The 24,321-nt window shown below is 39.6% G+C and overlaps 1 protein-coding gene across 1 annotated transcript in view; it reads left to right on the top strand.

Annotated features, from left to right (window-relative positions):
- Positions 1-24,321, top strand: part of PCP4 (Purkinje cell protein 4) — a 59,467-nt gene that overhangs the window by 3,758 nt on the left and 31,388 nt on the right. Inside the window, exon 2 of the mRNA XM_026721290.2 lies at positions 16,397-16,448. Within this exon, the coding sequence (XP_026577075.2) occupies positions 16,397-16,448 (52 nt within the window). The remainder of the gene's footprint in view (positions 1-16,396; positions 16,449-24,321) is intronic.

Here is a 24,321-nt window from a genome sequence, read left to right as displayed (position 1 = left end):
AAGGGTGCTAAAGAGAAAGTGTGTACTTGGTTGTGGTGAGAATAACTCACTAGTCCTGATAATACTACTACATTGACATAAAAATCATTAAAATCAACCCCCAAAACAAATATTAGCAAAATAGTCTGTTTTTAAAAATTACCTTGAAAATCTCCATTAAAATCTCCTTGGACCTCATTGCCTCATTGAGGTTGGGTTTCTCTGCTTCTGCCAATACTATAATGTGATTCGTTGTCTATGGACTTTTCTGAACCTTTTGATAAATATCTAATGCTAATGCTATTGTGTATCGGTAGGCAAAATCCAATCCCATCTAATCTGATGTTTTCTCCTTCTGCAGCTTTTGGAAAAATACTGGGCTTCTTCTAGAGTTTTTCCATGTGCAAAGCAGTTCCTGCATAAACCTTTGCAAATTTATCATGATTTGAAGGTGGGGACAAGGCAAAACAAAATCACCAGCAGTGTGTGAAAAGCTAGCAGCTTAAGTTCTTAACCTTTTATAATAAAAGTTTCTGAACAAGCTTAATTATGAGGATTAAAAGCACAAGGCTTCCCAGAGTTTATGCAGGCAATGAAAACTGTGAACATTGCTTAGAGTCCTTTGTTAGAGCTTAGAAACAAATCTTATTTCTGCTGCTAGTTAGCCTTCTTGAAGCTAATGATCGAATTCACATCCTCTAATAAAGTTAATCATGTTTTATTTATTTATTAAATTTATGTGCTGCCCTATCTTATCGTTAAGGCAACTCTTTTATTAATGCAACCACACAGAGTTCTTTTATCAAGCTACATTATAAACCATGGTTTATAAACATAGCATGTTCACATAACTAAGGGAAAGTCAAATAAATCATATTAAGGCTTGGTGCTGCTTGTGAACAAGTGTAGGAAAGAGAGACCAGGGAAGTAGCAGGCGCAGAGTTGATTTTGAGCCATTAGGAAGTCTTTTTAGTGACATATAATGTGAGCAATTTAATTTTCCCTTCACTCAACAGTCAGATTTTGTGTGCCCAGATGATTTTAAACAGGCAAAACACAGTAGACAAAGCAATATTTTTATTAGCTCAACTTCTACACAAGTTATCCAACTCCTTATTAACTCCTTCCTATCCTTGCTTTTAAAAAAAATCTCTCAATCTCCATTTGCTCCCACCCAAATCTTAGTGAATGGTTCTATCTTATAATGCCACAATTTTGGATATATGATTTATTTCTGACAACTTTTTTTTTCCTGGAAACAAACCAAAGAATTCAATGTTGCTATGCTTGCAATTTGCAAGCAGGGGAACAGTGACCTTTAAAAAACAGCTCTTGTATTTATTTCCTATAGCTATTAAAGATGAGAAGGGGAAAGGGAAAAACAGATGAATGAATCTATTACTAAGGCAAATATCCCTATGAGTGATATTGATACATGTTTTCAAAAAATCTAGTACTATATTGCTTATCTCATAGATTTTGCATAAGGTTAACAGTCTTACGGAGATAGGAAGCCAAATCTGGTTCTTTATTTAAGGCATGGAATTTTGGTCCATGATTTTTTTTTTATTTTGATGAGCAAAATTTTCTTGGACAGACTTGTAGAATGAACCATACTTCCATGCAGTTCAAAGGCAGAAATCCATTCAGATGAAATTTTCTTCTCTTGTTTTGTTACATATGCTTGACCAATTTTATTTTCAAGATATTGACTCATAGGACCAGAGGCTGAATCAGATCAGATGCAACAAGGCCTATGCCACTAGTTGGGATGAACTATCTTGTTCACAGCAACAGGATTCTACTAGAAACTAGATCCATATTCTAAGAAGAAACCCATTGCTAAGCTTTAGAGTCTGTTCTTCAGAGTTTCAACTTGCCTCTTGGGGAATGTGAATTCTCCCCAACTCCTTCTCTTTATGACTTAGCAAGGAAAGAGACAGGCACCATTACTAAGCAGAAAGTTAGCTTAGTTCCAGGACATGCAGGAAGCCTCTCTTTTTGAACATGGTTGCATTGAGTAAGTAATTAAAATATTAATGGATTGCTTATTGTGCCCAGCTGGGTTTTGTTAAGAATATCACTTAATAGTGGAAGTTAAATAAAATTAAAATTCAGAAGCAACATATAAAGCGGTAGTAGATATTGATCCTTTTGGTGCTTGCTTTTTGCAATGGGCTTACTGCTTGCTACTCCAAACCAGCATAATGTAAGAGGAAGAAAAAGAAATGATGCTTTAATCAGTTAAATATTATATACATAATACACAGATGAGCAAATATGTAGTAAGTAAGGACTTCTAGCCTTAATTAAAGGGCTTATTCACTTACTTATTTCAATTCTGTTGCAACAACACACAGGCTACTCTTCAAAATATCCACCTACGTGAATGCCTGACTTGGCTTTGTTAACCTATGTAGTGTATTCTTTAGTGTTCCAAAATGTTAAGTGCAGTCCCCTCTCCCCAAATATTTGCTTCTCTCTGCATTAAACAGTGCTCTATTTATTAATAAAATTTATATACCGCTTTTCCAGTGACTGAGCAGTCTATAATAAAACCATAAAACCCTTACAAACATATGCACAATAGGGAGAATGTCCTGAAGCCACCAACCACACTTGCGAGTTGATAGAACCTGATCCTCACGTCAATTGACAGAACCAGTTCTTAATACTCTTCCAGAAGAGTGAGGACCAACCTCACCTCAGGAGGTGAGATGTTTCATTGGGCAGAAGCAACAGCAAAGAAGGCTCTTTTCCTAGACACCACCAGTCAGACTTTTTTTTAACCAACTAGATCCATGATATACCCTCCCTGCCTGATCAGGTGAGGGTCAATGTAATTGGAATCATGAGACAATTCCTCAAGTAACCTGGATCCGTGCCGTGAAGGGCTTTTAACTTCTGGTCCCTTGTTTTCTGGCCTTCTTTCACAGTATGCAAAACTTACTGGTTATGCTGCTCTGTCGTGCTATTCTCCATTATACAAAATAGCTGTAGCCAGAAAACAGGACAGCAAAGAGAGTCAGGGCATCATCATTAAGCCAGTAGCGTTTTCCACTGCTAGTGAAGCAAAGCTCTGAGAATATGGTACCTTCCTTAAGCTGATGCCCTCCAGACCCTTCAGAATTCACGCACCTTGTCCTTAGCCTGCAAGCTCATTTGCAATGCCAATTAGGGAAGTTGGAAATTGTATTGTAACACCCTTGGAGGTACAGTCTTTGGGAGCTGTTCTGTAGCAATTGCTTGCTGAAAACATCCGGAAAATTAGATAATATCTCAAGCAAGTTATGTACATTTCAATTTATTTCCCATATACTACCTTTTCCCCACCTCTTACCCTCCCCAGTTTTATTGATATTAAATGCTATTTGAGCAAGTTCTGACATACTGAAGAGATGAATCTATATGTTTTACTCCTATTCTTCGGGCTAATAAGAATGCTCTGAAAATCTATACATAATAAATTGGCTAAGATCCAGGCTGTTAACATCATGAATACATGGAAACTTATACACGCAGATGGTGCTTAAAATAAAAGTGACCCCATTTGTGAAAGATACTGTAATTTTGTCAAGCCTGGGGGCATTCGAGTTTCGTTGCCCTGAATATCCAGCAGTCACCTAGGTAACAAGGGATGCATTTGTAATGTTTTATAGTTTGCAAAATTGCCATCCCTATTCCTCCTACGGTATGGTCTTCACAAACTTTGAAAATAATGTGGTATCAGATTTCCTCTGTCACTTAAGAAATAACCCACCAGGTCCTTTTGCACAAAATATAAGAAGAGAATAAGAAGAGAAACCATTTTCAAAACTGTAAAAAATGGGTTGAAGCAGGATGGTATTCAAAAGCAGTTTCCCCCCAATTCTAGCTTAAACTGACATCCAGTAGGGATAAAAGTTGCTTTCCTTATCCCTATCCTGTCGGTATTGCACCTCTCCTGTGGCACCATCGAATGATGCAGTCCTCAAGTTATGACCACAGTTGACCCCAAAATTTATGTTGCTAAGTGAGACATTTGTTAAGCGAGTTTGCCCCATTTTGAGGTTTTTCTTGCCATGGTTATTAACTGAATCATTGCATTTATAAACTGTTGTAAGTTGAGGACTACCTGCATTTTACAGGAGGTGCCCTATTGGGAAGAGGTTCCTGCCTCCCCCTTTCAGCAGCTCCCTATCTACCAATCAGGGCATAAAGAGGGAGGGTCTGATTTCAGAACCTGCCTTCTGTAGACCGATCAGTCTGCCTCTCCTTCCAGGCCTCACTGGGCCATCTCCCAGGTTAAAATCATGTGAAATGAAGAACTATGGAAGACATCACAGCAGAAATAGCCCCACAGAGGAGAGAGCCCTGATTGTATTGCTTACCTGGGCTCTGCAAATCAAGATAACTGAAGTTGCTGAGAACAGTAGGCACTAGTGGACCTTTGACCACAGCAATCTCCTTGCAACGTTTATTTCTTTTCTACTGGCATACAATCAGCGGTGGGATTCAGATTTTTTTTACTACCGGTTCTGTGGGCGTGGCTTGGTGGGCGTGGCAAGGGAAGGATACTGTAAAATCTCCAGTCAGAGGTGGGATTTGCCAGTTCTCCGAACTACTCAAAATTTCCGCTACCGGTTCTCCAGAACTTGTTGGAACCTGCTGAATACCACCTCTGCATACAGTCTATTTCAGTGAGCTAACTTTAGTTAGAACAGTGTAGCAACCAAAGGATAGTTTTTCATTCTGATCTGGAGTTCTGTGAAGTTCTTCCTAAATGCCACTAAACAATGAAAGGCAAATGTTCTGTGAGCAATTACCCTCTTTTTATATCCCTGCGGTAGCAGAAAAGCAGATTTAAAAGCCAGCCTTCCTCCCACCTTACATAAAGACTTTCTGGTGCCATAAGGTCTGCAACCCCAACTCTGTCCTCCATCCCTTAAGCGATCTTCAGCACAAATGAAGGAACGTCCGTTGAATAGAGACCTTAGGCGACATGCACTCACCATGCTGTAATACCTGATGGTGACAACAATCTCTCTGAGTTGGTTGCTGCTCTTGGTATTTTTGAAACAAAGACGTTCATTTCTCTGCAATGACAGGCATTCAGGACTTTAGATTCCTCTTTGAGGCCCAGGGCCTTTGGAATGGCAGATTCCAAAATTTGCTGAAAATAAGATGTTGAGTAAAGTTAGCAACCAACACCCCCAAACTGTCACAAAGAGCAGTCCTTATTTCTCTTTAATAAAAATGGGATTAATATGAAATGATTTATTGGGGACAAGTGTTTGCCGTTAATTAATATACAGTACTGTTCTAGAAGACAGCTTTTGACTAAATAACAGCTGGACTTGCTGTCTGGAAAATTTAATTATCTTCTAATCTCATTTTTCTTTCTGTTCATAGCTCAAGTCTTCCCCGTAAAAACAAAAACAAACTTTTCTTCCATTGAAGGATCATTTCTATTCTATTCTAATGCTTTTCTTCTCTTCCTCTACACCTTTCTCAGCACTCGCTGTGAATCTGGCAGCTGAGTTCACTCCACAATCCCCATAGCAGGTTTTGAATTGTCCTTTATATTTCAGTATGTCTTTTTCTCAGGGCTTCCAGACATCATAGACTACAGGTAGTCCTCGATTTACAACATTTAGTGTCCATTCAAAGTTACAATGGCACTCAAAGAAGTGACTTATGACCCTTTTTCACATAACCATGACAGCATCCCCTTAGTCATGTGATCAAAATTCAGAAGCTTGACAACCGGTTCTTATTTATGACAATTGCAGTTTCCTAGGGTCATGTGATCAGTTTTGGAGACCTTCTGACAAGCAAAGCCAATGGGGAACCCAGGTTCACTTAACAAACAGATTACTAATTTAATGACTGCAAGGATTCACTTAACAACTTTAGCAAGAAAAGTCACAAAATGGGGTAAAACTCACTTAACAAATGTTTCACTTAGTAACCTAAAGTTTGGGCTCAATTGTGGTTGTAAGTTGAGGACTACCTGTATACAGTAGCGCAAGTCTGGCTCAGAGGCAAGTAAGATAAGAATAGTTTACTTCTGTGATTGTATTTTACAGTTTTGCATCATTGTTTGCTGCCTCAAAAATGTTAGGTGTTAGACACAATAAATTATTATTAAAGCAGCATGCCAGAATTAAACTGCCAGCTATTTTAATTTAGGGATTAATCTCAAAATTAATTTTCTGCACTTCATTCTTTGTTATCCAATGTGCCACTGAAACTTCTTGCTGTGTTCAAAACACTTTCCCAGCAAACATGCTGGCTGGAGAATCCACACATCTTAAAGTTGCAGAGGCTGAAAAACAATGCCCTAGAGCCATGATGGCAAACCTATGGTACATGTGGCATGCAGAGCCCTCTCTGTGGGCACGCGCACCGTTGCCCCAGTTTGGTTCTGCCGCACATGCGCGCATGCCTCCCACCAGCCAGCTACACTTTGAGTCTCTGCTGCGCATGTGTGGGGTGCGTACGTGGGGTGCATGAGGGGGCATGCATGTGCAGGGGCACACGCATGCACAGGGAATGCATGTGTTGCATTTTGGGTCTGCGCATACATGCTTTGGGCACTAGATGCCGAAAAGGTTCACCAGCACTGCCCTAGAGCCTTGAGTGTGCCCGGAATCTTTCCCAGATCTGGTACTGAATTATAATTTTTGAAGTGACGGAAAGGGAAACTTATTAAATATATGAAGGATGATGGGATCAATTGCACTTAGCTGCATCTCTCAAAAAGTAGCCTCTTCCAGTACTACTCAACCTTTTTCTTTCAAGGTCTGAAAAATTCTATTTTGTGCTGCTTTTAACACCCAACTACTTCTGGTTTGGGGCTATTTATTTATTTATTATTATTATTTATTTGGCTATTTAATGAAAGCCACACTCCAGCATGAGATGTGTGGAAGCATAGCAGGTGCAAGCTCCATGCTACAACACGAGATCCTCTCTGTTTTGGAGACCTGATGTGATTGTGATTTAGCAAAGAAGAACACCAATCTGGGCCTTGCCACTTTTTTCAAAACTTTTACTAGGTGCTTCTTGGAAAGCAGCTATTGCTGCTGCTGCTGCTGTGCTGCTATTGCCAGAATTTTACAACTGGCGAAGCTTGCTGAAAAGGACTCCTTACAAGGATTTAGCCAAGCCTTCCAGGATGGCTGCAACTGCATTTCTCTGGAATCTGTACTGGAAAATTGTAATGAGCTCATTTGGAAAAGAACACAATTTTTCTCTGCCCGGTGTCTTTGACTGTCTCTTCACTCTTTCTCTGTTTATAATTGTTGTGAAAGCTGCTACATGACTGAGTTTATCTGGCTTTTCTCTCCTTTGTTCCTCTGTTGTCTTATTCTTTGTCAACTTTAGTTAGCTCACCTCCCTTTATACTTTCTCCTGTCTGTCTTTTATCTGCCTTATGTTTTTGGGAGGTATCCTGAGGCCAAGCTCAGTTTGCATAAAGGCTACACCTTCTCCACCTTCTCCTAGCTTCCTCAGAAAGCGAGAGAGTTTTGAATACTCTGCCCTATTCAGTTGGGTAAAACTGATTTCCTGAACTTTGTTTTCTTGATTATTTAGCTAATGTTTCATATTTGTGCATGTAATTCACATTTCACTGTCTTCCAAATGGGCAATACAAATTACTGCTTGAAAGACTAGGATTTGTTTGTTTTTCAATATCTCAATATTACCACCTCTTGTAGAAAGGAAAGGCCCAACAGACAGACAATGCCTTCTCTCATTTTTACATCGGTAAACAAGGCATCTAAATACACAGAAAGCAATCAAAGAGTAGAGAGAACTTTCCCATTGATATAGCTTCACAGGATTTCATGTATACTGTACATCATAGAAGATAGGATGAGTCTGAGGTCAGAATGATTAATTCATGTTTGGTATATGGGAATCATCCCTGAATTCTTGTTAGAAGTTGTAGATGATTTCAATTTTCCATTACAGATTTTATGGGAATGTGAATATTCTGAATTTTGAACACCACACTTAAATAAAAATGTAGATGTACACATTATTGTAATCAAACATCACTCATGTCTTGTTCATGTTTAGGACCCATATACAGTATATGGAAAAAACATAGCAAACCTAACTCTGTTCTCAACAACTATATGTTAGCTTTGGGCTTTTTAAAATGAAAAACATATATGACGAAAAACATATTTATCTGAACAACAACTCTCAAAAACAGGGTTTTCTTGCTTCCTTTCTTTTTTTATTCCTTGTATTCCTTGCCTTTATAATCCAACGAGTACTCAAGGAACAAAATTTTTAAAAGTTAAGCATCTAAAAGTTAAAAGCATAAACTAAAATCGATATTCCAAGACAAAACCATTTAACAATTAAAAGCCTGGCAAAGTACCGTGTTTCTCACAAAATAAGGCCGGGCCTTATTTTTTTTTTGAGCCCCGAAAAAATGGCTAGGACGTCTTTTCAGGGGTGAATTAATTTCTTTCCCCACCCCACGCACCAGCACCATCTCCAACAACAGCGTCTGAGTCGCTCCCACTTTTCCCCCATCCCGTAACAATAGGAAAAAAAAAGATTTTGAGGTACCTGGGAGTGCCGCGCGCTGCGTTTTGGTTTACTCCCAAGCAGCTGGGTGAGCATGAGAAGAGCTGACTGAGCGTCTCTGCTGCTTCTACCCTTGATGCTCCAGCCTCGGGCTTTGCAAGTTTGCAAAAGTCCCGGTGCGCAGCCCGTTCCTGCATTCCAAGCGCCCAGGCCGAGCTGCAGCTGTCCCTCTCTTGCCAGCGCCATCTCCAATAACAGCGGCAGCAGCGGCGGGAACCGTGGAAGTTACGGAGGCGGCTCCCCCACCCAAGAAGCAGCTGAAACGCTTCCACGGTTCCCACCGCTGCTGCCACTGTTATTGGAGATGGCGCTGGCGAGAGAGGGACAGCTGCAGCTTGGCCTGGGCGCTTGGAATGCAGGAACAGGCTGCACACCGGGACTTTTGCAAACTTGCAGAGCCCAAGGCTAGAGCACCAAGGGTAGCAGCAGTGGAGATGCTCGCTCGGCTCTTCTCACGCCCACCCAGCTGCTTGGGATTAAACCAAAACACAGCGCACAGAACTCCCAGGTACCTCAAAATCTTTTTTTCCCTGTTGTTACAGGGATGGGGGGAAAGCGGGAGTGACTCAGACACTGTTGTTGAAGACGGCACTGGTGAGAGAGGCGCCAGCACCGGTGGGAACTGTGGAAGCTACGGAAGCCTGAGAAGTGGCTGAAATGCTGCCAGACATCCACGCCGATGCCGCCCGCCTGCTGACCTGGGTAAGGGAGGGGTAAGGGAGCCCTCGGTGCTCCCCCATGATTGGCTGTTAGGAGCGGCTGATGGTGAGGCGTAGCTGCCTGCAGGGCATTCCTAATGGCAAGTTCCCCCTTGCTTCCCCCCACAATTTCGCATGCTTTAAATTAGGCCTAAATTTGGGGGGAGGGGCTTAATTTCATTTTATGCCTAGAAAACATGCTGGGTCTTCCTATGGGGGGAGGCGTATTGTTGGAGAAACATGGTAGATGCATTGTTACAGATTTTGAAATTCTGAGAGAGTGGGGACCAAAGGAAAAGTGCTCCATAGATTAGGGACAGTGCAGGAGAAGATTGTAGATGATGATGGACTTGGACATCTGGGGCTTCTTCAGAAAAAGTTCTCCTATCGCCTTAACAGCTGGGCAGGTTCACAGTGGGAGAGATAGCCCTTTAGACAGGAAAAATCACAAACTATTTTGTAGTATCCTTGCTACTTCCAAGTAAAATTCCATCTTCACACAACAACCCAAAGGCAACCGTCGCTTGCAATGTTTGAGGGAGGGCTACTGTTGTAGTACTTTGGCACTATAAGCAGTGCCAGTGCAACCGTGCAACAGTTTAGTCTAGTGAAAAGAAGGACTAGGGGAGATATGATAGCAGTGTTCCAGTATTTGAGGGGCCACCGCAAAGAAGAGCGAGGTCAGCCTATTTTCCAAAGCACCAGAAGGAGAGAAACACCCTAAAACTAAGGAGAAATTTCCTAACAGTGAGAATCATTTACCAATGGAACAGTTTGCCTTGAGAAATTGGCCCATCACTGGAAGTTTTCAAGAAGAGACTAGATGGCCTAGACTTTCCTGCTAATGCGGGGAGTTGGATTAGTTGACCTCCAATGTCCAGTCCAACTCTGTTATTCTATTCTCTGTGTTCTAACATTATACAGCAGGCAATGTAGCAGCAGTACATGACACTGCAACTTTATTCAACATACAGGTAACATGATGATAGGCCTCAAGTTTTCAGAAATTCTTTTATTCTGCTAGATAAATGTCAGTTATGAAATACGTTTAAGGAATTGCTCATTCCCCATTTAGCTTTTTAAATATTATTGTTTATAGTGTAAATATACTATAATTTAAAATACTTCATTTGGACCCAATTCCTCTTTTTCACTCTAATGAGAATAAAGACCACATCCTTTCTTAGAATAGGATAGAAATAACAGCAATCCATTCTGTGTGGGAAGACAGGAACAGTTAACTATGTCTTTTGCACTTACTCTTAGTAAAGGAAGCATATAGTATTTACCAAAATGTACATAAAAGCAAGACCTTGATCTTGCATGCAATAGCAATATAGGTGTTTTATTTAAGTACATGGATATTTCAAGGGAATTGGGACATCAGGGAATCACCTTTTCAGTTGTTTGCAAAAATCATTTTCAAATACTATTAAATTTCTACAGGAGAGATATTTCTGATCCCAGGATCCTTGAATCTGGATCTACCAAAGAACAGGCTTACTTCAAAATTTGTTGTATTTACAATGCTTGAATTTCTATTTCATTCCCACTATTCTGATAGGAACAGAAATTACAGTATTCCCATTTACAGTTTACTTAACAGTATAGAGGGTATGCTTTCTTATTAGCAATATTGGTGGATTGTATTACTCTACAGTTGAGTGATAGATTTTAACTGCAAGTATTTGAGGTATTGGATTGGATCCCTGATCCAAAGGTGCTTTTTCAAGAGGCAACTGGACTTTCTATCTCTGACTTTCTTATTAAAAAACCTGGGCTGACTCTCTCTCTTACAATGGTCCCACAACGCTTGGTATATCCACCGATCTTATACTAGAACAGAAACAAGGATAGTGTTATGAAATAGCAGGTGAGCTCCGATTGATCTCATGTTTCTCCTAAACCTTACATAACCCATAACTAATAATTTAGATTACTGCAACACAGTTTACATAAGGCTGCTCTTGAAGACCACCTAGAACTTACAGCTGTTCCAGAGTACAGCAGCACACTCGATGTTGAGCGTCTTTAGGTTTGTCCTTATTACATATCTGTTGTGCAAGCCACACTGGTTCCCAGTTTTCTTGCAGGTGCAATTTAAGGTGCTAGATGGCATGGGGCCAGGTTATCTGCAATACCATTTGTCTTAAAGCAGTGAGCGTAGGCACAATCCAAGTTATTTCCCTTAAACATTACCACTAAGTGTGATTTTTCCATTGCAATTCCTGCCCTATGGAATACCCTCCCCCTGAGCCCCTGCCCTTTTATTATTCTGGAGATCACTTAAAACCTGGCTTTTTCTCCAGGCATTGGGGTAGGACAAGATCTTAGAATATAGGGGCATCAGAGAAGTATGGTTGGGGAGCCAAATTTTTGTGTTTTTACTTTTATTGCTATTGATTTTATGCTGTTTATATAGTTTTATTAGTTGTAAGCTGCTCATGATTTATTTTTGCAAGCCTGCATAAGAACCTCACCAGACTACAAAATGTGAATTCTATGTTTGCTTTTTTCTATCTGTTTTAAAGGATACCATTTTTGGAAGTTGTCTTGCAAATATAAATCATGTGTCCTGATTTTCAGAGGCATCCAAAAATAGGTTGACTGTAATTGAGTTAAAATGAAAATAAATTAAGGGTGACATACAGTACTTGGATTATCCAAGTACTTGCCCTAGCAATTTAACTTAAATTGTTTTAAAATCAATATCTAGGCTTGTGCAGAGAAAAAAAGGATAGGTTGCATCAAATACTGCAGAAATCTACCACAGAATACTGCTATCCTGGTTCACAAACCAGTCCCTGAAAAATTACTGTTTTCATCCAAAAATATACTGAAAAATATGTACTCACTTCTGAATGGCTCTATACACCATCTATCTATTTTGCTTTTTTTTAAAAAAAAAAATCTCAGTATCTTCTCAGGCCATTTGGGTGAAAGTTGTTAATTGTTGTAAGTTCTTGTTAAAAATAAACTAGATTCTCTCCCATTTGCACTGGCTAAATTCAGTTAAGACAGTGTAAGACTTCATTATATCTCCCTGCAATATAGCAGATCACTATATTGAGGAGCCTGTCAGAAAATTGGAGATGGCAGCAATCCAAATTTAGGAGTGAATTCCACATAAATATTGGCTGAATATACAGAGCTTGAAAATCAGGCTCTTAAGCACTATATACTCATACGCCCTGCATGGATCTCTGTCAGTTCCATGTTCTCATGGTCTTCACTTTGGTTTAAATGCCAAGTGCTTGCAGTTTAATTATGAAAAAAAATGCACATTGGTCATCTCTATTCCTCCTCCTTCTCATGAAAAAAATTACTCTTAAAATTTTCCCATCACCCACATCTCTCCCTTGAAATATGGGAAACTACTCCCATTTCCTTTCACATTCCCTGTGTTGATAGTGATGTACTGAGATTCAGTGCAAGGTTTAAATTATGACATCTTCTTCCCTGTTGATAGGCAATGAGGATGGGATGACGACTTCTTCTTGTTCTTTGCATTATTCCCACCATATCGTGGGGTCTGCAATTTTGCATTTCGCCTGCCACATTGTCTGGTCTGCAGCATCTTGAATGTCAGCATATCAAGCGTTGTTTTGGGTTCGAGGCATAATGATGCAACATTGAAATCTTAGCCAACTTGTCGCAAAGTATGATGCCTACCCTCCTCCTATCTCATCCAAGCTTGGGGACCAGCATGATGGAATTGATGGGATGATGACATGGAAGCAGATATTTCCCTCCCCTTTTTCAGAGAAGATAGTGGAAGAAAAATCCTTCTGTCCAGACAACTGTTGTCCTATAGAAGGATCATGGCCCTGGGTAGCAGCTCCCTGAGATACAGTGCACATTCTTTCTGAAAAATAAAAAAGACGCATAGAATAGGGGTGTGGAATCTCATAGCCCATGTTTTTTAGCCTTGCAGCTAGTTCCAAATTATGCTGATGGCATTATTTGACGCATTTTTTCCCTAAAATGAAAAGACTCCAAAGGGATGTGCTGCAAAAGGTTCTGCAAGATCCATACACCAGTGTTGTCTTTTTAATCCCTCAACACCTAAAACATAAAAATGTTGTTCTGCTCCACCTATCCAACAACAACAGAGCTTTGCCATTTGAACTTTGCCAAACAAAAATAACAACAGCAGCAGCAATTTCCTTGGTATTTAAAAAAAAAGACAATTAGAAGAGAAGATAGTAAAGATAGAAATAGATGAAAAGAATTAATAGAGATAGATTAAGGCCTTTTTAGTTCCAAAGAAGAATTTCATTTTTTTCAGATGTAGGAATGGAATTTTGACAATTATGGAAACATATGGTTTATACCATATAATTCTTATGATAATGAATATCATTCTCTGTGGTTTATATTATATCTTTGGCTTGATTTATACTTTTCACTTTCCTTTTTTATAATGACAGATTTAAAATTAGTTTGGTTTTCTGTGCAGTTTTTAATGATGTCTCTTTGATGTTTTGCAAAACCAGTAACTTAAAAATTTATATGGCCCCAAGCAGCCATAAACTGCATTACCTTCTAAGCTTCATAACAACAACATTGTTTATCTTTTTAAATCTATAATCATTGTGATTTTATATTCATGTTAATTGTAGCTGAGATAAATAATCAGCAAGTGAAAGAAATTATGCTTCTGCCTTCTTTACCATGACAAGTGGTATTTGCTTTGTGCAACTTGGCGGCTTCTAGATGTATTGGAGTACAACTCCCATGAACTCTATTGACTACAAAAAAATGACAATTATGGGACAAGGTGTCCAACACATATGGAATTCATCTGCTTGGAGATGATTCTGGTGTCATTTTAGTGTGCTTACTTTATGTATTCTCAGTTTTCAGCCATTAAAACTAATGCAAATCATTATTAAAACATACAATTGGATAGAAGTTGATGGAAGAAACGAGTAAACTACTTCTGACTTTGAAATGGACCAGATTGTTTCCCTCTAGTTAGCAAATAGCTTGTTCATTGCAAAGCCAGTTTGAATTTGCTCCTGCCCTTACCCAAAGATGTCTGCCCACTGCAAGTGCCTTTCAAACTGAATGGACTTTGGGTTGGACATCACCAGGTTTAGTTATAACTGCAATTTTGTCAACCAACCAGGACCTGGATATAAATTGCTTAAATAAAATATGGAAAAGATGGTTTATGTTACTTTTCCTCTCATAAAGGATACTATACATACCTGACATGGCTTAGTAAGTCCCTCTGCAGAAAATAATTGAAGATACTATGCGTATGTGACATGGCTTACTATGTCCCACTGCAGAACTTAATGGAGATATTGTGTGCGCTTTTCTTTTCTTAAACCAGCCATTTTCCAGCTGGGCATAATGGAAAGCAGCCGCTTTGATTCCTTAAAAACATCTCTTTATCCTTAAGAAGTGACTCTAATGGAAGGAATATTAACTCTACTAAACACCAGGAGGATGCTGATTTATATTTCAAAAATGTCTTCCCAACATTCTTTACCCACTAATCATAATCAGACATTCAATATGCAGGAGTCTCAAAGGCAATTTATGATACTTCTCATAGTTATTGACGAGATAGACTCAGAAAAAAACAATAAAAAATCTTGTGGCACTTTAAAAACTAACATATTTATTATAACAATTGTTTCCATGCTCTAGGAGCTTGAGGCAAGTGGTCCTGTACTGGAGGGAGAAACACTCATTAAGATTTTAAACATTTATTTTTAACTACATGTTTGCATTGCTGATCTCCAAGACATTCAGGCAGCATTCATTGCTTTCTCCTCTCTTCACTGAATCTATCCCTTATGGATGGATCTAAAGTCAATGAATAGCTTAATACTGTGGTTGGGGGAATCTCATTCTTCCCAATATACACTCTAATTACTTCACAATTTTTACTCTCTGAAAAACTGTTGTAACAGCAGTGCCATTTTTGAAAGTCTTAGATGCAGCTGGTCTCTGAGCTGAAAGCTGGTTGCATTAATAATTGCTGATTATCTTCAGCAACACGTCGTGCCAGCTTTATTTGTTGTACAAATACTGCTAATTCAAGCTAGCTCCCTTCAGTTTTGACTGAAAAGTTCCTAAACTTCTGTTGTAATGTCATTCTCTTCTTTGGTTTTCCTTTCAATAGCCGAAATATGAAAAAAATTCTTCATGCTAATCAGAAGATCAACTTATTTTCTCCTATGCACTGATCAAATAAAAATTTGAGGAGGGCATGTCAGAAAGGGTATCGAATTTAATTCTGCAGGTCCAGTTCAGAAAGCTATTTAATAGCAAGGAATGATTTGCACTGTGAGCTATCTCTTGATCTAGACAGTGTCCTCCTTCAGTTAGGTTTTTTTCATGATCCACACTAGAGCAAGAGATTCAGTGAAAATATTGATATAGCATGTAGCTATAATGAAAAGACAGAAAATCATATTGGTGTCTGGGAATCATTGAAGAGTCAAAATTAATTTTGCCAGATGAATATGGTGGAATACAACACATGAGGGTAGGAAATAGCTTTCTATCTCATAATGTGAGTTCATCCTAGAAAACTAAATAGTGCGAGTTTCAGACAGATTCACACAATGTATAGTGCAGGGGTGAAATTCAAAAATTTTCCTTACTTGCTCTGTGGGTATGGCTGTGGGTGTGGCTTGGTATGATAATAATAGCAACCAGGAGCATTTTTTTTTTACCAATTAAAATAATTCCTACCACCTCTCCTGAGCTGGGCAGAGGTGGTTGAATTTCACACCTGGTATAGTTATGGAATTCTTTAGCCAAAAAAAGGGTAATGATGACAATCAACTTAGATGGCTTTCAAATTAATTAAACACATTTTAGAGATAAATATGTTATGAAGCCTTGTATTATTTTCTACACTGAAAGGTCACATTAAGGCTCAGAGCAACATTTGCTGGAGAGTCTTAGAATTTGATTGGCAGCCATAGGAACAAAGGCCAAAGGATTCAAACACAGAAATCTTGACAGAAAGAAAAAAAGTTTGGACGGTACACTGATGCTTAGTATGAATGGAAATGGGTACTAGGTTCATTACAATGTTTTTTTTTTCTAATATAGTTTTGTAACAAACTGCTAATGAACATTCTTTTCCTCCTTTCCTTTCTCAGAGACAAGGTGCTGGAGCAACAAACGGAAAAGGCAAGGCCCCTAATGAAAATGGTAAGAATAGTTGGATTATATTCCATTGCACCAGCTCTTGCAGAAAACCCTAAACACAGAGAAAATTGCTATGTGAAGCAAGTCTGCTTTAAACAGAAGGCTTTATCAAAACTCTGTTCACAAATTTAAAAATTAGTTAACTGGTTCTGAGTCACTCTTCCTTTAAAGACATATTTAAGTCTTGATAGTCTTCTTTTTTAAATAATGTAAATGATTCATAAAAGATGAAATTTTTGCTTATGCAATTTAAAAATGAGACTTGTGGTTTTAGAATTTGATTTTACCTTTTTTTATTTCTTTCTCCGTTTATCTTCATTTATTTCACCTTCCTTCACTATATGCTTCAGAAAGGCTTTAGCCTGGTCTTTTCCATGAATTATGAAGCAGTGATGATGGGGCAAAAGTGCACCTAAATAACTCTTCCTCTGTGTTGTCAGAAAGTCCTGTTCTGTAAGTTAGGTTTCGGGTATGTGATTCTGAGGACCTTTGTAGAGATGGCTCTCACACTCCATTGCTTCTCTAAGCATGTTAAATAGCAGGTTGCTATGAAAAAGAGTTGCAGAGATGATCAACTGGAAAACATCATGGGTTTAGTTATTCTTTTTTTAGAGCTAGGTTTTTTTTATTCCCATGAAGATCCAAGGATTTCTAGTCAACACATGTTTCCTTTTCGTACTAGAACCGTGATGGAGAACCTATGGCATGCGTGCCAGAAGTGGCAATCAGAGCCACTACTGCCAGCACATGAGAGGTTGCCCGGAAGAGCCCCACTGCGCATGCGTGCCCGCTGCCCACCCAACAGCTGATTGTTGGGTATCTGGTGCACAGGCGTAGGGAGTAGGGTGGGGCAGGAGTTGCATGCACATGCACAGAGATTCATGGTATACAAGGGTGTCTCGTGCACATGCACAGTCATGCAGTGCACGTGGAGGATCGCACATGCATGTGCAGAGATGCCTGGTATGGGAGGATCATATGCACATGTGCTGGAGGCATGGGGGCATGGGCCCCGCCACACGCATTACCTTCTGGGTGCTGGCATGTGAGTGTATGCATGCGAGTGCGTGTGCAATTTTCGGCACGGGAGCCCAAAAAGGTTAGCCACCACTGTACTAGAAGTTCTGGAGGATTGCAAGCAGCATACCTTATGCTTGGGGAAACTGAATCGAATGTGGAAGTAGCACTTCTTCTGGTCTGTCTATGATGGGCTAAAAATATTCTTATGCATGTTGTTGGCACAGGCTGGAGTGAGTGGGGTGATTCTAGAAAAATTAAGTTCACAGCCACACTTGCTATATTGGCAGAAAATATAATATCCAAAAGAGCTGAACTAATAGAATTTCCACAATAGAGTAGTTGACCTCAATTAGCTTAGTGTCAGTGTTAGACAAGGCATTATGGGAAGGCTGTATGTATCTGTAAGAGGTGGAAAACTATGGATTTGTAAATTTGTTCAAATGGGAAGGGGATATTGTCCTGATCTGTTGCCATCCTAAGACCCATTCATCCCACCACCAGAGATCCAGTGGTGATATTCTACCAGTTCTGCCGAGCTGGTAGCAGTGATAAGCAGCAGCGACCGAACTGGTTCCCTCTGCCGCTCTGCTGTTGGGCCCACCCGCCCGCCCAGGCTCACCTTTATCTGCTGAATTTGAAGAGCAGCTGCTTTGCGTGGCACAGAATAGCACTGCGCGACAGCTGCTGAAGTGACCGGGATCATGCAGGCTTGCAGGAGATGAGTTACAATGCCTCTGCGTCTGCGCAAACACCTCTGCACCTGCACAAAGTGCGTGCTTGGCATGGGCATGCACGCAAAGCGTGCCCACCAAGCCACACCCACCAAACCGGCGATAAACATATCTGAATCCCACCACTGCAGAGGTCAGACTTAGCACCAGCATGGCTATGGTCCACCACTGATAGCAAAGCAAACAGGTTGCAGCTCCAACCTTTCTTCCACCCATTTTTCTTCAGTAGTAATTTATCATTCTGTGATCACCAAGAATATTTTCACTAAGGAAATTGGGGTTTTGCCCTCTTCCCCCCTCCTCCCCGCCTGTGCAGGTTTTGTATACCTCTTGAGGCTTTCCTAAGTCTTCTAAAAATGCCTCTGCTATATCAATGGTGCTATTCAGGTTATATATGCAAACACATACATCTTTGGGGGAAATAATGGAATCATGGTATCAGATGTTGTGTATTATATTCTTGGTGTATGCATAGATCTTTCTGGATAATGTCCTGTAGAGGTCTGCTATTTAAAGGGTCAATAGCATGGTGGTTTAAAAGCATAATACTGCAGTTTTTAAGTCTGTATTAAACTGCAGTAAATCCTGCCCGTGTCAGATACCATGTCAAGTTGTCTCTTGCTTCTCATCTGCCATATGCAGCAGGATTTTGCTTGCTGACTCAGATGAAAAATAAATAGACCGGAGCTGATTTGGTCTGTGTCATGTGAATCAATGAGCAAGTAAGCTAGCTCAGGGTTGTGAGCTTAGCAGTTGCCTTTTTGAGAACATGTTTGTTGTTGTTGTTGTAGTAACTGTTCTCAATAGGAAATAATCTCAGCTCACGGACTGGGTGGGTTCACCTTGTACAATTGGTACCAGAAGATGAAGCGGCGGGGTGTGTGGGAAGCAAAAGGGATATCCAAACAACAATGGCTTGCCCTTTTTTAAAAAAAAAAATCTCTTCCTGATAGTCAGCTGTACTATTCCTACCCAGAAGAAAGGCACCTGCTGTTTCCAAGATGCACTGGAGAAGAGCTTGAGGTACAATGGACAATTTTTCAATTTGAACAGTATGCTCAAAATAAGATCTCAAGTGTAATATTTTTGTACTGAGATTTGCTGTGGTTAAATCTCTCATTAGCTCTGGGAGAGAAGGCATGCTACAGGAAGCATTGGCTAGGGGCCTGCATTTGGTGGGTCCAAGGAGATGTGTCTTCTCCGCTGTGATGTCCATCTTATGGAATATCTTCCTCCCCCCAAAAGAAACATTAAATAAATTCTATCCCTTTTGATTTTTTGAAAAGGCTTGTTATATATCAGGCCTGGGACTCCTAGGGAACTGGAGACTTGCATAGATAGCTTTATTGTTGGGATTTTTATCCTCCCTTCACCTAAGGTTTGTTTTTTTGGTTTGGAGGATTTTTACTGATACAATTTTTTAATATTTTTATCTGTTGTTTTTATGTTTGCTATTTTATCTCATTGTTGTACATTGTTGCTATTTTATCTCAGAGTTGCTATTTGTGCAGTTGATATACATTTGATTAAATAAATAAATAGCCACCCAAAATTTCTCCCTTTCTTCTGTCAGAGCTATTCAGAAAGTTGTCTATTTTTTTTAAAGAGAATAGCCTGCCCTAGCTCAATAGTTATTAGATGCATTGAAATCTGCAACAATACTATGTGCTCTTCTCCTCAATTCCAGTCGTCTTATTCTGCAATTGTCAAAATAAAACTGTTCAACCAAACCAGATCCACCACATAATGATAATCCATCATATGTAAGTTAAATATCCCACAAAAATATTTTGTTTGATGATTCTGAATGACACTGAAAGGATTAGCAGTCGATTGGTTTCTCCCTCCCATCCTCTTCTCCTGGATTTGTCCACCTTTTGAGGTAAACAGGAAATAATTCCTTCCATTAAAACAATGCAAACTATTATCTCAGTCATTAGACTGAAGTATACTTTTTATGCAGATCAATTAGCTGACTCGCCTGGACTTTCATCTCCTGTAATTGGGATTGGTTGGGAAGTCATTCGAAAGAGTGTGCATCACTGAGCTGAAGAAGTGGAAAATATTGCACACATGGAAACCACCCCAGATGTAGGCAATCTGTATGGATAATGTGGTTCAGAAGGTTTTCCACCCATGGTGCCTTTTATAATGGTGTTGGAGCAGGGGTGGCATTCAAAAATCCCAACAACCGGTTCTCTGCCCGGTTGCTGGGTGGGCATAGCCATGGTGGGTGTGGCCTACCAGAACTTCTGGGAGGGCTGTTTTTCACTTTCTCCAGGGTCCTGAGGCTTCACTTGGACCTCTGGGAGGGTGAAAATGGCCTCCTCTAGCGTCCAAAGGCCCTCCAGAAGCAGGAAACAGCCCATTCCTGGATTTCCGGAACTTCCACGGGGACCATTTTTCATGTTCCCCAGAGTCCGGGGGCTTCCCTTGGGCCTCTAGGAGGGCAAAAATGGCTTCCCCTGGGGTCTGGAGGTCCTCTGGAAGCAAGAAACAGGTCCTTTTCAGGACTTCCAGAACTTCTGGGGGGGACATTTTTTTACCTACCAGAGCTTCCGCGCAGACCCTGCACTTACCTGCATCCAAAATGGGCAATGTGAAGATTCCTGGGAGGGGAGGGGAGGGGAGGGGAAGGGTGGGAGGAGTCAGCCGGTCGGTTCAACTACCAATTCGGTGAGCCATGTGTACATTTAACATCCTGTTCACCTGAACCATCCTGAACCTGCTAAATCCCACCCCTGTATTGGAGTATTTCCTCTATAGTTTTGTTTGAATGCCCTAAAGTGCCCTTCCATTTCAGGAGGTTGATACTGAAATATTCTAGGGTCTCTTCATGTCTTCAGCTCTGCAACAAGGCAGTTATAACTAATGTTGGGTTTATGAGCATCTGTTGTTTTTTTAAAGGGCATCATTTTACATTTTGAGATTAAGTCATTAAAAATGCAAGAGTTGGTTTTACTTGCTTAAGATTGGGTGACTTGCTGTTTTGTGCTATATAACACAATAGTGAAACATAATGTTCTTAAATATTTAATTTTTCTTTCCATGACAACAAAAAGATAAAAGGTGCCTTTTGGCAAGACCCAATAGCTATTTTGATTGGGCAGGTGTACTTGCTGGAGAATCTGCCTTTCTAGGACAAATAACAAGAATATTCCAGTCTTCAACACCTTGGCAGGTAGAGTTGGCCATGTGCGTGATGTTCTTTTTTCACAGAAAATAACTGCAACCCAAGAAAGAGGACATACTCCACAACTCGTAATCTTTATGCTCGCACAACCATCTTTTAAAATTTCTCCATGTTGTCATAAGCACCTTTTCCATTGCTCAGCACTTCCTGTCAGTCACCTGCCTTCATACCAGCCTCTATGCCTCTAACGTAATTAAAAAATGATTGCCATACAAACCATCTCACATATTTTATAAGTGGAAAGCTGCATCAAAACCAGTAAAGTGTGGCTTGCCAGGTCATTTATTCTACAAAGCTTACAAAATTGCAATCCTGAATTACTAACTCCTCTCCTCTCCTTTGCTTTTCTTTTTCTTTTTAGAAAGGGATGTGTCCTGTTTGGCCAAGAAAATTCCTTTTAAATAGCTATTTGTTTAGATTATAAAATTAATCCATGCTAGATCATAATTTCCATAGCTTTCTAATAATTTGCCTAAGAGGAAAACCAAGTATTGATTGGTGCAGGAAAATTAAAATGTTAAAACTTTTTATTAAAAAGAACTTCGCCATACTTCTGCTATCTTGACATCAAATGCTGATTAAGAGGCAAACTGTATTGCAGAGACTTAAAAATATGCTATGTGGAATTGTCCCCATTTATACAGCATATAAATGTAAAGATGTAGACCAGTACAGCCTACCAACATTGCTTTTAGTTTATCAGATTAGGTCAGAGCAAAATGCTAGCAGTTTCTGCATTTAGAATTCAGAATCTTCTTTCCCCAAAGGATCCTGGCTATGCCTATGTTTTGCCCTGTGCATGCCATGCAAACTTTGGGCTCCCCTTGAACCAATAGAGATTATGCAGTCTTTGTGTCACAGGAGAGACCTGAAGATGCAGGTCAGGATTCACTTTTTAAGGATAGAGTAATCAAGGACATCACTTCACGTTTATAATTACCAACAACACTCCCTATTACTTCTGGGCATAACTGGGAGAAAGCTGTGGTTTTGATAGTCTTTTAGGTGAGGTGGGCAGTGTAGAATTTTAATAAATAAATGTACAGTTACATCAGTCTGAATCTGCTGTATTTTTCCTCCCATTGAAATTGGTGTGAGGAAAAATAGTTTATTTAAAAACTGAACTATTACAGTGAAAAGCTGTCCCTCAAGCCTGGTGGAATTCAACTTTGAAAATGGCAGCTGTATTATTTTGGCTCTTGCTGTTATTTTGTTCTGGGAAATATATTTCCCCAGAACAAAACAACAGGTTTGTTCTGGAGAAATTTTTGGTATTTGTAATGAACGTGTTTCTCAGAGTTAGTTTTATGTTGCTATAGAATGAAATATTCACTGTAACTGGCAATGACATTGGATGAGTATATCACTCTGAGATCTTCCTTTGTTTGTGTTTGTGTATGTGTGCATGCTTTCTTCAGCTTTGAAATATCTTGAAACTGTTTTGATTTAAATCAGACTACCAGATTCAGCCATTTTTGGACAAATTTTGCAAGCATGAATCCTAGAATGCTACTAACATAAATGGTTATCAGAGGAAGGCAAGCTCCTTTTAAAAAATAAAGCAAAATCAAGCCTATATCTTTTGTTCTCTTCAGGTTGTCCTTGCCTTACGACCATTCTTTTAGCAAATGTTTAAAATTATGATAGTACTAAGCAAATGACTTAGTAATTGAGCTCACAACCTTTGTTCGATCCACATGGTGATATGATCCAAATCCAAACACTTGGAAACCAACCTGGATTTACAGTGGTTGCAGCATCTCAGGGTGATGTGAGCACCATTTGTGACCTTCCCTAGAGGCTTTCAGCAAACAAGGTCAATGGGGGAAGTCAGATTCATTTAAACAGTCACACAATTCACTTAGCAACCATGGCAAAAAGAGTCATAAAATCAGGCATGACTGACTTAACAATCCCCTTTATTAGCAACAGAAGTGGTCATAAGTTGAGGACTACTTGCATACTTGTTGCACTGGCTTTTTCTATAGTGGAAGCTGATGAGTCAGATGCTGTCCATGTAGAATGCAAATTCCTATGCTTTGTTCTATTTTAGTTTGTATGTATGCGCATACATATCCACGCCAAAGCTGATTGAAGATGTTTTCTCAGACAAATTAAAGAGCAAAAGATACTGTGTATGTCACAGCAGAAGGCAGCACCTAATCAAATCTTGGCTGATCAAAAGAGTTAGATTTCACCCATATTTAAATGGAGACCCCCAGGGGAAAAAAAATCAGAATTGTAGCCTAGATTGAAATCGTACAAAAACAATCCAAACAAAAGCAGTGGCAAAACATTTGTGTATTGTTGCCAAGAAGACAAGATAGATGCAGCCACATAGTCACTAGGAATCCAGGTTGACTGAAGGGAGAGTTTACTTTTGTCAATTTTTGCCTACTTTTCAACCTCCATGTCAAATATATTGTAAGATGGGTTGTAAGGCATCTACAGCTGTTACTAATTTCAATCAACTCAAGATGTTTCACAATTATTGTAGCTGCCATCATTGTATGTGCTGAGATTCATGAAGTATTCCTAAGTGTAGTCCTATATTTTTAGATGATGTGCATGTCCATTCAAAATTGGCTAAAGTTTGGTTCCTGAGTTTAGCATGCTCCTTATTTGGCAACAATTTTAACAAACTTTAAGGGGACCTTGAATACATCTTTGCTGAAAACAACAAATGGTTCACTAATTTGTTGATAAATATTACCAAAATAAATATACCTCCCCTCCCCCGTTATACATGCAGTGTCTTTTGAATGTATGTGATTTGGATAATCTGTTGGTGTATTGAAACTTCACACCAGATAAAAGTTTATTTGACTGTCTATCCCCAAATTTTTCACTTATAGAGTTCCCAGTCTCCATCTACTATTGTTTTTGCCCTCCATGTTAGGTCAGGTTTTGCTCTTCCATCTGAACAGTAAAT

The sequence above is a fragment of the Pseudonaja textilis genome, chromosome 7 (genome assembly GCF_049901715.1).
Source record: "Pseudonaja textilis isolate UNSWEBS1 chromosome 7, rPseTex1.2, whole genome shotgun sequence".
NCBI classification, from domain to species: Eukaryota; Metazoa; Chordata; class Lepidosauria; order Squamata; family Elapidae; genus Pseudonaja; species Pseudonaja textilis.
This window is presented reverse-complemented; position numbering and strand designations above follow the sequence as displayed.